This window comes from Metopolophium dirhodum, chromosome 4, assembly GCF_019925205.1.
Source record: "Metopolophium dirhodum isolate CAU chromosome 4, ASM1992520v1, whole genome shotgun sequence".
NCBI lineage: Eukaryota > Metazoa > Arthropoda > Insecta > Hemiptera > Aphididae > Metopolophium > Metopolophium dirhodum.
This window is the reverse complement of record NC_083563.1, coordinates 24,600,312-24,614,728: the sequence shown is the minus strand read 5'-3', so window position 1 is coordinate 24,614,728 and position 14,417 is coordinate 24,600,312. Positions and strand designations below refer to the sequence as shown.

General features: G+C 32.2%; 2 protein-coding genes across 7 annotated transcripts in view; both read left to right on the top strand.

Annotated features, from left to right (window-relative positions):
* Positions 1 to 3,124, top strand: part of LOC132943112 (titin) — a 110,557-nt gene extending 107,433 nt beyond the window's left edge. For all 5 annotated transcript variants that reach the window (XM_061011928.1, XM_061011929.1, XM_061011927.1 and 2 more), the window contains 5 exons: positions 239 to 343; positions 665 to 859; positions 1,074 to 1,279; positions 1,779 to 1,878; positions 2,386 to 3,124. In XM_061011928.1, coding sequence (XP_060867911.1) covers positions 239 to 343; positions 665 to 859; positions 1,074 to 1,279; positions 1,779 to 1,878; positions 2,386 to 2,582 — 803 coding nt within the window. In that variant the 3' untranslated portion in view covers positions 2,583 to 3,124. The remainder of the gene's footprint in view (positions 1 to 238; positions 344 to 664; positions 860 to 1,073; positions 1,280 to 1,778; positions 1,879 to 2,385) is intronic.
* An 8,726-nt stretch (positions 3,125 to 11,850) lies between these two features.
* Positions 11,851 to 14,417, top strand: part of LOC132942481 (uncharacterized) — a 44,623-nt gene continuing 42,056 nt past the window's right edge. For both annotated transcript variants that reach the window (XM_061010900.1, XM_061010899.1), the window contains exon 1: positions 11,851 to 12,273. The gene's annotated coding sequence lies outside the window, so the exon portion shown is untranslated. The remainder of the gene's footprint in view (positions 12,274 to 14,417) is intronic.

Sequence of the window (14,417 nt, the reverse complement as noted above, 5' to 3'; positions counted from 1 at the left end):
ATTTTAGACACCCTGTATGAATGTATGGTGTACTTTCACATAACATAATATTATACACATAATACATTTGATGTTTAATATGCACTGCTCATGTCCATGTGGTTACATACGATCTATTTTAAAAACATTATATTTTATACATAAATTCATTAGGTACCTACATGACGTTGTCTTTTCAATCTTTGAGTGATAAAAATACCTTACGTATCAGAAAATTAATTTGTATAATGATTTTTAGCTTCACCGTCGCCGCCCACCGAATTCACTGTGAGTGATATTACCAGCAAAAGCGTTACCTTGCATTGGGGCCCACCAGAAAGTAATGGTGGATCTGAGATCACAGGTACGGATTACAAAAATGTTCGAAAGGATAACATTTAAATTAACACAATAGATGCCTTATTATCATTGGTACGCTGTGCACTGTGCAGTGTAATAATGCACCTACATATTATGCAATATTACATCATTATTTAACACTTTCATAATATTTGCGATATCATAAACGTGCCGCCGTGCCGTATAGTCTTACCGACAGCAAAAATATTGTTGATCGCATCATTATATTGTTCTTTACCCTTTACTGTTTTTTGTCTCCATTTTCTGTACGATAATTTTAAACTATTTCTCGAAAACGATGACAAAACAAAAGTATACTCCGCAGGTTATGTGATTGAAAAGCAGCTGAACACAACAAACAAGTGGTTCAAAGTAGCCACGCTAGAACCAACCGTAATGAAATATTGCGTAGAAAACTTGAAAGAAAAATCGGAATATTTCTTCAAGATCTATGCGGAAAATTGCATCGGCCTTAGTCAACCGGTCGAAACGAAATTAGTCAGTCTATTAACCCATGCCAGTAAGTATACCTACGGTGGGGCCGTGGGGGTTTGTATTTTTTCGCGCTCATAAGTAATATATTCAAATATCAAATGTTACAAGATTGTAAATTCGTTCAATGAGAGCTATAACAGTATTAATAAGGGGCCATTTTGTGCCCATATGTTATAATCGTTAATGTTAATATCAATATTAATCATCGTCGTCATCATCTCCCATTTCTCGATTTATAGCCGTACCCTCGCCGCCAACCGCTCCGCTGGAAGTTCGGAACCTGAGTACCAATGCAGTGATCGTGGAATGGGGCGTACCTGAAACGGACGGCGGTGCTCCGCTGTTGGGTTACAACATAGCAATTCGGGATGAGAAGAAAACTATGTGGATGGAAGTCGGCCGGGTGGAAGCGGACGTGCAAAAGTTCAACATCAAAGACTTACAGGTATAAATTAATTTTTTTGGAAAACTTCCTATTATCAAAACATAAACTATAAAAATGTAATCACAACTTCGTTAATTTTGTTTAAGTTACTCACAACATGAATATAATATATTATTTTAGTATAATATGCACAATATATATTATATACAAGATGGTCTATTTAACTGTCTATACACTCATAACTTCGAAAAGGTTAAACTTCTTTTTTAAATATTTTGATGTATTTTAAAAAAGTTAATATTTTTTGAAATTATGAGTATTGTGTATCACTTTGTATATTATTATATAGTTAATCTTCTTACTATTTTACTTTACTGATTTGAATTGAACCACTAGTAAATATCATCTTTATTATTGTTATATGAAGACAGTATATTATATCACTTCCCATCCCTCATTTTACGCTTGTGGTTGTATCGATTTATTGTACGCTGTGACTTATAGTATGTGCCTTGACGATTATACTAAACTGCGTGCATTGTGTTTTTTTGAATTTCAGGAGAACCATAGGTACCAAATTAGGATACTGGCTAAAAACGAAGTGGGTGTCAGCGAACCACTGGAAACTGAAGAACCGTACACCGTACAAAAACCGACAGGTGAGCGACCGTCATTGATGTTGAATATTATATTGCCTATGGGTTGTGTATATGCTGTGATATTCACTGGTGTTTATTGATTATGAGTATACACGCCTCAAAAATATTAAATTACTATTTAGGTACTACATTATTTTAATTGTCTCTCCTCTCTTGAAGTTCGAACAATATGTGTAGGGTATGAGTTACGGACTATGTATTATACATATACCTATAGAAAACAAACATGTACAACTGTACAGTGTACAAGTGTCATTTTATCGTGTCACTTCTGGAGTTTTACGACATTTTAGAGCGTGTTGTGACGAGTGTCTGCGGTAATAACATTTCCGACTATCAAGTAATCATAAAATATTAATTTTTATATGGGCAACAAATGAAATGTTTTGTTACGCTAAAAACGTTCAAAATAAGAAATTCGGGGTTTGACATTAAATATAAGTAGGGTAAGGTATAAGGTATATTATTCCATTCCACCGAATGATATTTGATACGTTATTTTCTCAGATTATTACGAGTCGGACGTTGAAGAATCGGTAATGGAGTCCAAACCGTCTCTGACGCAAACATCAGAAACCACTACGTCATGGCTCAGAGACAACAACATGGACGCAGACATATCGTCTTATTCGAACGCTGCGTTATTGAAGAGGAGCGAATACTTTTTCCGCATTTGGTATTACGCGAGAACGTTATTCAAATAATGGGCACGCGTCATTATTATTATTATTATTATTATTGGTATTGTTATTACCTATTTTTATTATTACCTATTACCCTTTATTATTACCTATTTTTATTGTCAAACTAACGTCAACATATAAAGAGATGGAAATGTTTTGTATTGGCGTTCCCTGAGTCAAGACGAAACGTTTTCATTAATTTCTATAATATGTTATTGTTTTGTTTTTTTTTTTTAAATGATTGTGATAAAAAAAATTCTTTTTAATTTTAGTTTAATAATTCCCCCCTTCCTTTCCCAAATCCATGTTCTTAATTATCTAACTCGCTTTAATTTATAAATAAAAATGGTGGTAACTTAACGTATTATTTATAAATTAATTCAAGTTGATAATATAATACTTTAAATTGTTATTATAATAAGATATAAATTATTATGATTATGACATATAGCTATATAATAATTGTATAATAATTATTATTGTACCCCCTGTTATTTTAGTGTTAAGGAATATAATATGTACCTATATCTAAATAAATATATATTTTTTTAATTACCTATAAATCGGGCCATTGTTCTGTGTTATTAAATTATAATAAACGCACAGAATAATTTAAAGAATTAATAATACAAACGATACTGCATACAGCCGTTATTCTACATTATAATATAAAATCACGGTTATCCGTGTAAAAAACCAATTGTAAAAATCAGGTAACTCGCACTGCTGTACGATATAGGTTTCGAATGTAAGTACTTCGTTATTTAATAGGTCACTAATGCAGGATTTGATACATTTGAATTCAATAACAAACAATTCAAAACAGTTGAAATTTTAAACAGTAAATTGTTGTGATAGGTGAACAAATTACACTTTTGTCACGCCTGCGCCGAAAGTTTAGTTTCCGATAAGTTTAGCGTTGGAAAGGCGGAAAGCGACCATTTTCCGTCCAGCGGGCGGTAAAGTGGGAATCCTCATAGTGCCAGGTGGTAAAATGGAAATCCCAAGAAGTGCAAATTTTCACCCGTCACTGACCCGCTCACTTCCAGCCCTTGCCACACAATATACTATTTTTGACCCCCCGTCATAGGTACAAATTATTCTGATATTCAAACAGCCAAACTCTACATTTTCACAAAAAAAATTACAATGCTATTATTTTTTAATCCCCACAGATATTTTGTATTCAATAACACTTATTATGTACATTTATATATTGAGAACAAATCAATCAAATTATTTTACATTGTTCATTTTAAAAAATAATACATTTTTGTACTTGTATAATATTATAAATTCCAAGGACCCCTAGAGGCCATTAGAAGGAATTAGACCTACCATGCCCAATCGCAAATATGACCCTGCTGTCAGAATGTGGATTTTCAGATTTACGCAGATCGAGTGTGTTCACGGTGCTGCCAGCCATCATGCTGACCCGTGGTTGGACGATATACCACACCATGACTCGGCCGTAAACTTCTATGGTGTAAAATTTAAACTCTATACCAGAGGTGGCCAAACCAACCTGTTTCAACATTTTTACTGATATAATAATAGATACCTATTATTCTTTGTCCTATTCTTAATTTTATTTTTCATTAGGTAGTTAACCTATATTGTTCGGCGCTCGACTCTATTAACGCTGGCCGCACCACTGCTCTATACCTTTCTGAAGTAGCATTAAATACTAGCAAGTGTTGGGTACTATTGCAGGTGAAAGCCATCAAATCCCAAAGTACTCATGTATCCTGTTGAGTTTTTTTCGGATAGAGTGTAAGAAGCTATTATTAAGTTATAAAAATGTCATCTTAATAATATTATGGTATAATATACTCAATTAAGAAAATTCAAATTTCAGAATAAATTGTGTGCTTATTTTTTTAAACTATTTTATCAATTAATTAATTTTTTATTTAAAGAAATATAATGAAACACAATAAATATAATATGAAGCCTTATAAAAATTATCGTTACATACCTAACTAATATCAATTAAGGAATATAATTTTAAACTAAAGCATATTTTTACTAGTAATCTTATTAAAATTTAATTTAATTACAAATGTAATAGTTAGTTAACTAGTTATTAGTTAATAATTATTACGATATAAGCTGAAACAAATTAACATTTGAATTATTATTTTTCATTTAACTTTTTGAGGTAAAAATAGTTTAAGTAATGTATTTTGTATTAAGATTGTGTTATTAACATAATATAATACATGAATAACTAGGAGCAAAATAATAATTATATAAGTCGACATCTATACATAATATTATTATACTCAACTCAAATATAAACATAATTATATTTTGTAACGAATTTATACATTTATTTGATACACTTTTTAATCTACAATGTAATAAATAATATTAATAATTATAAGTTAGGTATAATAACTATACTAATAAATACTATGCTCCGCTTACGCACCAGAGTATAAAACCACTTGATCGCGAAATGTATACAAATAGAAAGTTACAATATTATTGACAACATGTGACATTAATTGTTATATAAAACAATGCAAGCCGAAACAGTTGAACAGTAATCGATATTACTGTTAACTATAATCTATAAGCTGTAATGTATAATACTATAATAATGTCAAAGACCCAATGCATCCCGAAGAGACTTGTTTTGCAGCAGTCACTTCGGAGCACTGGATAATGCGAGTGGCTGTGTGCGAGTAGGTTGGTAGCGTTAATTAGATACCTAGTGTAAATTATAATTATATTTTCTACCACGGTTCAGTTATGCCCTGTGGCATAAAAAGTGGGTGAGTGTTAAAAGTGTATCGTTTGCTTCAGCTCTGAAGACTGTTCTACACGCCATTGTCATTAAAGTAAGGTAGTAAGTACCAGCTCCAGCGTACTGCAACTATAGTATTATGGGTACCTATTTATGTGATAATTTATTTTGTAAATTATTTTTGTTAATGATAAAAATTAAAGTATTCATTAATTCAATTTAATGAATTCATCATAAGTAATTCAGAACAATAACATTTCTTAACTTTTATAATGTTGTGTGTAATTAATGAATAATACTTCACTATGAGCTTCAGATTATGTAGATTAAATTTTGTACTGTACAGATGACAGATCATTAGATAAATAAATGTATAAATTAAAATTCATATACTCATAAAAAATGTATGATATTATTGCAATTATGTACTTTAAATTTATTTTACTATTAATAATACATTATGTTGAAATTTAGTAAATGTCATTGCGTGTATAAAATATAATAATATACTTAAAAAGTATCAGGTACTCACAAATCATATTAATTTTAGCTTACAACAAAATAACTAAAATTGTTCTTCGTTTATATATCTAATTTCGTTCAAATTTGAACTAAAAATATTATTTATAAAAATTGGGTTTTTTATTTTTTAGATTTTTTCTTATTGTAGGTATATAAGCTACTTATGAGAAACCTTGTTATATACTTTAAATCTTTAACTATAAAAATTTAACATTCTATACATTGTTAACCACAAAATAATTTGCACATTTACGGAATTTTTATAAGAATTGTCAACGTTTGAATTTTAAATGTTAAGGTACAAAAATAATCGTGCCTATGTATGTTTAATATTTTTAATTAATAGTTTATTGACTGACATTACATTTTCAAGCTTTTTTTAATAAGGGAAACTTTTTTTTTCGACAATATAGTAAAAAAAAATTTAGAAAATTTGAAAAAGTCTCATGGCTAAAAATAGCTCAAAAAGAGTCAAAATACTATGGAAATTTATTTATGGAAAATGGTAATATTAAATTTGATGAAAATTTAAAATATTAAAAGTTATTAGTTTTTGAGTTAAAGGTAAAATCAACTGTCAAAAATTGTTTTTCCCAACGCTTTCGAAAACTACTTGGAATTTTCAATTTTGAACTCCTAAAACTAGATTCACTTGCCCATTCCATTAGAAAAGATGCTGAAGTCGAAAATCGGAGATATTATGCATAGCTACGCTCAGAATTTAAAACACAAACACTGAAATTAATATTTAATTGTGGAAATAAACATAAAAACGTAATTAATACCTTATGTTAAAAAAAAACCATTCATATATCGTTATTGTTTCAGTAAATTTCGAAATTAAATATTATAACAAACTTACATAATATTATTTATGGGAAGTACAAAAAAAAACTAGTAAATCTATTAAATCTAAATATCTAATATACCTATTAATAATTAAGTTAATATATTTTATACCGTTTTACTTTTGGGGCGTGTGCCTACCTACTGCACAATGCACATAACTATTACCTATACTATATTATAATTTAATTCCAACTATTGTTGAACAACACTTTTACCGAACGATGTTTTTTAACCAATCTAATATATTTTATTGTTACATATTGGCTATTTTAACTAGCTATTGACTATTATAATCAATACATTAGACTAGAGTTTAGACTATTATAAATTATAATAGAATACGATATGTGTAGGTACACCATTGAATACGGCTTTATATATCCATCAAAAACACAAAATAAAGATATCATACATATTTTACTAGGTAACATTAAGTTATAATAGTTTATAATTTGAATTAAATATATTGTGTACTTGTGCATTAAACACAAAAATCCGAGATATCAATAAATCATATAAAATTATCATTACCTAGCACATATATATGTACGATATAAATAATATGAAAATAAATTATTTTTTTTATTAGCTTTCGCCTTTATAGTTCATCAATTAAATTTACATATTATATAAAATATTACACAGGCAACAGCTAGTAATATAATAATATGTATTATTGACTATTGTTTTAATGTGCTACACTGTCACATGATAACATCAGTTGTTAGATAATAGTTATAATAATATTACAACTATTAGAAATTATATATTATATTAATGATATTTTAATGTATTTTGAATTCTATATTGTATGTTATATGTTATAATATAATATCATTTATTCAAGAATATAGTCATAGGCACTTCATAATTAGCACCCGCTAGTGGTTTAGGAATATATTACTACAGCACCAAAAATACAATAACAAATCGGAAATACAAAACATTTAAATAAAAACAATAAATTTATTTATTTTATTAAAATTATATACAATACATTTTAAGTTTCCAGAAGTATGAAAATTAAAATTAAACAACAGTAGGTACCTAAGTATATAATAATGTTAGCTAGGTGGGTAATAGGTTTTAAATGTTCTTGTGTACTATACGAAATGCAGTGTAAAGCATCCTCTATTTTTATCTGCATGGTTGGATCTGCCCTTGAATAATACAATCTTACGTCGTCAAGTATAATATACCACGTAGTTCAAATTACCTAGTCAGTACTCATGGTTTTATAACTTGACACATTTAGACATATTTTTATTTGCTATGATTGACCGAAATTGTTTATGATCGTCGCATCACCAATGTGCGCTAAATACCTGAGCTCATATACAATGTGACTCGTAGTATTTAAGTTTATTAAAAAGAAACTAAATGGTTAGAAAAAAAATTAGAAATAGCTATAATGGATGGTTGGTACGAGTGCCGTTATGATACATACGAATCGGTAGACTATAATATCACATTTCTTGAAAATTTTAGTTTAATGCCAAAAGGATCTGGGATTTTGGGTAAAAGCCAGTTGAATGCTGGTCAGGTAATTAGATAAAGAACAGCGGGCAATACAGCATACACGAATATTGGAAAAATGAAAGTAATCTTCACATAATATTCCGGTTTTAGATTCTGAGCGGAGCGTATTGATTTTACAAAGATGTGTCTTTTTAAATCTTTTTTTTTTTGTGTCAATGTATACCATAAATAGTTGAAATAATGCTTCGATTTTCAACTTGAGTATCTTTTCCGATGGGGAAGTGAGTCTATTTAGTGCATTCGGGAAGTTAAAATTTAAAATTCCTAGTAGTTTTTAAAAGCGCTGGAAAAAAAAACTAAAGAAAAACTGGAATTTTTACGCAAAATTATGTTCCCGACAAAATTGTTTTTGATTTTGGGTCTAAAAAAAAACTCTAAAAAAAATAACCGTAGCTACATGACATGTTCACTGAATATTTAATTATACAAGGCTCCAGGCTCCTCGTGGCTCATACATTGATACAATATCAGTTTAAAAATTCATATAGGTAAGATTTTTTTTTATAAGCATTTAAAGTTCAAATTTGGACAAAACTTATCAAATTGAAAATTTACAAATTATTTTGCAGTTAAAAAGGAAGATTTTATGACTTTCATTTCGATTGGAAAGGGAAGAATAGTATTATTGAGTCCGATCTGGTGGAGAGTTAAATGATAATAATATGATATTCGTCTTTTCGAATGCTTGACAGACAGTTGACATCGGCCGTGGGCCGTGGCTATGATATATATGCGTTGCTGTATATTATTATATTATTATATATTAGTAAGCCCTCCATATATAGAAATTGGACTCTTCTCAATAGAGAAAACTTCAGTAGATTCTTTGAGCGAGTGTTCGTTAATCGTTATTCGATGTTCCACTTTATATCACATTTTGTACCTTATCGTGTGCATCTATTCATATATTAATATTAAATTACTATTATTATTAATATTTACCTACTATAAATTTCATGTTTAAAAATAATTGTATGACAATAATATTATATTTATAGTTTATTTAGTAAAAAACCTTCAGAGAGGAAGTGAATATTAATTTTAGAGTTCCATTTTTCAAATATCAACCCTTGACAGTCTTGACACATTTTTGGCTTTTCTTCAAGGAATTGTTTACCACCTAGGTCGAATCGAAAATTGTTACTTGTAAATATGTACTTAACGTGAATATTTTGCACGTATCAGGGGCGGTTAATGGGGCGGGCGATGAGTGGGATATACCCCTCCGCCATGATCTTTTTTTCAATATTTTTGTATAAAAAAGTTTTATATTATTGATATATTTATAATGAAAATAAAGTAAAAATATATTTATTTTTAAATGTGATAAATTAATATAAATACCTATATTTTTGTTAAAAAATTATTATTTTCTAATTATAAAAACCAACAAACTCTGGTTGATTCGTAGGGAGGGGTAAATGCCTACTGTACTAGTGTATACTTATTAAATATGCTCTTGGCTAAAATGCCATATTTGTATACATAAAATAAGTACTTATTAAATTAACAGTTCATTGATACCTATAGGACCTACAATATATTTATATCATAAAGCATAAACTATAATTTTTTTAGGTTTTTAAATGTCTTTTCTCAAATCTTTTATGGTTTAATTACAAATATGTTCAAAATATTAATCTAAAACTTTACTATTTAAAAACTGTGTAATCATCATGTATTACGCTAGAGTTGTCTCGATGGATTGGCTACAATAGGCCTTTTCATCGTGGAGTTCTAAATATAACCCCTGCAAGTGGTAAGTGAAGTATTATAAACTAACAAAAAAAGAATGGCTTATCTACTAATTAATTTATTTATAGAATGTGAGTTTCATTTATCGTTAAGTACCTGTCTAGGGTTCTAAATTTGAAATATTTCAAAATTGAAAATTTCACTGTTCTTGAAATATTTCAATGAAATTATGAAAAATATTTTTTCTTCTTTTGAACGTGTTCGGTTATAGATGATTAGAAACAATAAATTGATTACATACTTATTATTAAAAAAAACCATATTATTTTTGTTGATTTATTATTTCATATTTGTATATTCTATATTATATAGTGCTGAAAAATATTCCTGGCATTATTTTGAGAATAAAAACATTTTTTTTACATGAGTTTTAAAATATTGTTGTATATCAGCGATCCAAAAGATAATGGTTTGTTATTAAGTTGAAGTCAATTCCAACAATGAATGAAATAATAGTGTATTTTCAGTAATTATAAATTGTAAAAAAGTCGTATGATATGTGTGTATATGTGGCTGAGTGATGTGAAGGTGCTCTGGGCTCATTATTTAATACTTAGATCCTATAGTTTGAAATGACTATTACATATTTGTTAAACAACTTATAAATTATATATAAATATGTTACATATTTTTTTTGTTTCATACAATAAACCAACTTTTAAAAATATTAACTTAGAAGTTGACGACTATAAACTTATAGGTATAATAAACATTTTATTTTTATTTTTCATCAAAATAAAATATTTCAAGAAAATAAATTTCATGAAATTTTAAAACCCTATACCTGTCTATTGATTAATTTTTTAATTAATTTTTTTTTAATTTCTAAATTATGTTTTAAATTTTAATGATCAATGTGCATGTTAAAAAACCAGCCTTTTTCCTCCCCGTGATAAAATTAAATGACTGGGAAATCGTATGGAAATAATTTCTAGGGGAAGAGCTGGGCACACTCGATGTATATATTATGAAAATATAAAATACAAAATGTACAAAATATAATTATTATACCGTTTCGATGCGTAGCAAAAAAGAGATGCGGTACGCGGCACTATATAGACGACCTACTCGTATATTATGTAGTATAGTCACTTCGACACCAAAGAGGTGAAGAACGGCGTTAAAATATGCCGATATGATAGTAAGGGACGGATCTAAATCTAAAACGCAGGGGAGGGGGGGGTGGCTACATTTTTTTCAGAAAAAATACAATTATTATTTTAGTACATGATAATATATTACACTATACCTAGATAAGATTTGATAGCAAAAATAACAATTTTGCTTGTGTTTTAAATTTATGGATTTTAGGAATTATGAACTTAAGTATTTATTATATAGCATTTCTAAATGAAGATGCTAAATCCCCTTAGCCCACCTGGGTCCGCGCCATAGTATTATGCATACATTATTCGTAGGTGCAGGTAGGTGCCTAAACTGAAAGATAATATAGGTTCAGACTGGGCCACTGTGGTTACAATCTTCTGCAGACACCGCCGCACCAGTTCTTGCGTTTACATAGTAATAATAATATTTTGTATGTATATTACAGCAAACACAATACTATTATAAATGTAATGTGCGATGGTGGCGGTAGTGAGGTGCCGAAAAAATAAATAACGTTTCGACTAAACCGCGTTTCGCAATCGGATCACGTATGTGCGGCGGCAAAGATCTGCGCGGTGGGGCGGCGGAGGAGTCGCGGAGTAATAACACGGCTAGGCGCGAGCTTGAACTTGACCTCGTCGTTGTCGTCGTCCGTCAGCTGCCGGTCGCGGCGCTCGGCGTCGACGGCGGACGACCGAACCGACCGCCAGGCAGCGCCCCGGCGCAAGCTCAACGCCGCCGAGTTACGACCGCCACCGGGTGAAAGCTTACCGCCGCCCGGCAGACGTACCGCGCGTGCCCTGCCGACCGAACGTCTGATCGTGTCTCCGCCGCGACATCTCCGCTTACCCGTGTGTCTGCGTGTATGTATGTGTGTGTGTATATATTTAAATAAGCCCCGCCGTCGCACACTCGCTGGCCACAGGTTGTACCGTTGAAGATCTCCGACCGCCGGCACCAACTCCCGGAAATAACGTGCGGTAAACATCGCCCGCGATCATGTCTGTGCCGTCACCGTCGCCCGCGGCGTCAGCATCGCGATAGACGGTGGATGCGTGAGCGTCACGAGGCTTGCCGACCGGATTATTTGACGACGCATTGACTGCAGTGGTGCACACGTGACAGTGACGACGACGACGATGATGGTATCGTCGGAAAATGATTGAATCGGCCGCTCTGTTACACGAGGTGAGCGCAATACCACCCCGGTAGCGTCTTACGATTAATTATGTATTATGTTTACTGTTACGACTTTTATGATATTATTATGATGATGATGATGACGGTATAACATGATTGCGGTACTATGATGAGCGTGTAACGGGACGGTACGACCCGGGCGGTCGCGTTTGTTGTCTTTAGCCGGGACGCGCGAGCAATCGATCGCGTGCAGCCCTATTATACCGCCCCCGCGGATACAGCGACAGCCGCCCTCGTGTCGGCCACGTGATGGTTACGCGGCGGTTCTACGCGTGAGTTACGCGTACGGCGGTACACGCGCCGTAGGTACACGTAAAACGCGCGCCGCCGTCGCCATGGTAACCGCGCGTAGCCGGCCGGCAGTGGTGCCGATCTCGCAGATTTCTCGTATTTTTTTTGGGGTCGGTGCGTTGTGGGGCGTTTCGAGGGGGTAATGTTTCGAATACAAACGGGGTTGTTTTTGCTCGGCGTACTATGGTGATGACGAAACGCCCGGACAGCAGGAACACTGATTAGCATTATAAATTTAGTAATAATATCTTCGTCGTCATTTGCTTATTAAACCTTATCACCTAGATCTCACGTGCTATTATAATATTCTGTGTGTAACTGCATATTGTTACTTGCTTCCTAGTACCCCTACCCCGAATGATTATGCCACCGGTGATGAATAAAAAATATTTAGGAAAAATAAATTGCAACCCGTCGTGTTGTACCTGTCGTTGATCGGCACAAATTCGATGATATCGAGACGTTAACAACTGCCACAAAATACTGCTATGATAATATTGTAGTTGTACAACTCGCGTGCGCAGATCGTACGTTTTACGTAACAACAATGACGATTTGGGTTTCACAACACGTGCTATATATATAAAAATGATATATTGTGTGTGTGTTGTAGACGTATATTATAATATAGTGTATAAGGTTTCACGGCGGCAACACCGAAAACCGGTGCAGGTAACGATCGCGACACAAACAGATACACGTATTTAGCCCGCGATAGCGTGTTTGGATGGAATCATTATTCGTCGATTACCTATATATTATTATTCTATATTCCTGTTTCACCGAAGCGAGACGCCGTTTATCGACATCGTTATTGCACTGTCTGTGGTGTCTGTACGCGATCGCGTGCGTGGAGAGTCGTTCGACAGCTGCAGCCGGACATTTGCCGGACAACGCGATTAATTCGGATTGGACCGAAATCGGCGTTGGAAGTACAAAAGTCGACTACTAATAACTTGAAAACCGTCTGGGTCGTTGTAACGGGCATGGGACGTGCTGGCGTGCCGCATACATATTTTGATTTCGCAACACTATAATATTATGCTCTAATCCGGTTGTCACATCTATAATAATAATGATGATAATAGCTGTCGAGGGACACATAATGATTATAATATTATATTCGTAGTTATTGTTCTCCTCGTTAATGTACGATTTAATTTCGCCGGGAAACGATTTAAACGAACGTGAGTAGAAATTTAGAATATGGTTTGCGTGTTGATCTTTGCAATTTTCTAATCGAGAAAAATAATTGAACCAATTCCGTGCACTTAAACGGTTGTTAATGTAGCTCCGTTATTATTTCCGCCATTGCCAAACGTCTAAACGTTTGTTTTCAAGCCTTTCTTTCTTCAAGTCGAATAAATGAATAATTGTTTACGTAACGATGGCGACATTATTTTTATGGATGTTTTTCTCTCAAATCTGTGAGGCATTATTTATGGTATGAACAATAATTTATCATCATTGTTTACGCCGGTTGTCGTGTAATTTATTCCGAGGAATGTAGGCGGACAAAAGGTCACTACTGTTCACTATACCCTCACTACTGCCCACATGCGCTAAAAAATGAAAATATAAAATAACTTTAAGTTTTAAGACAATGTAGGTAGGTGAGACCCCACTATTAGGGAACTATATTAGAACTTATCTATTAGGGGGGAACTGTGGGATAAAAATTTCCCCGTGAGGAAGCAAAAATGTCCCAGCCCTCGTGGAAAAAAATCCCTGGAACAATATAAGTACCCACAGTCCCACATGGCATTTTTTAATGAGTTATTGAATATATATTTTCAAAACGTTGAATAAAATAATATATTTATTTACAAATTAAATTAATA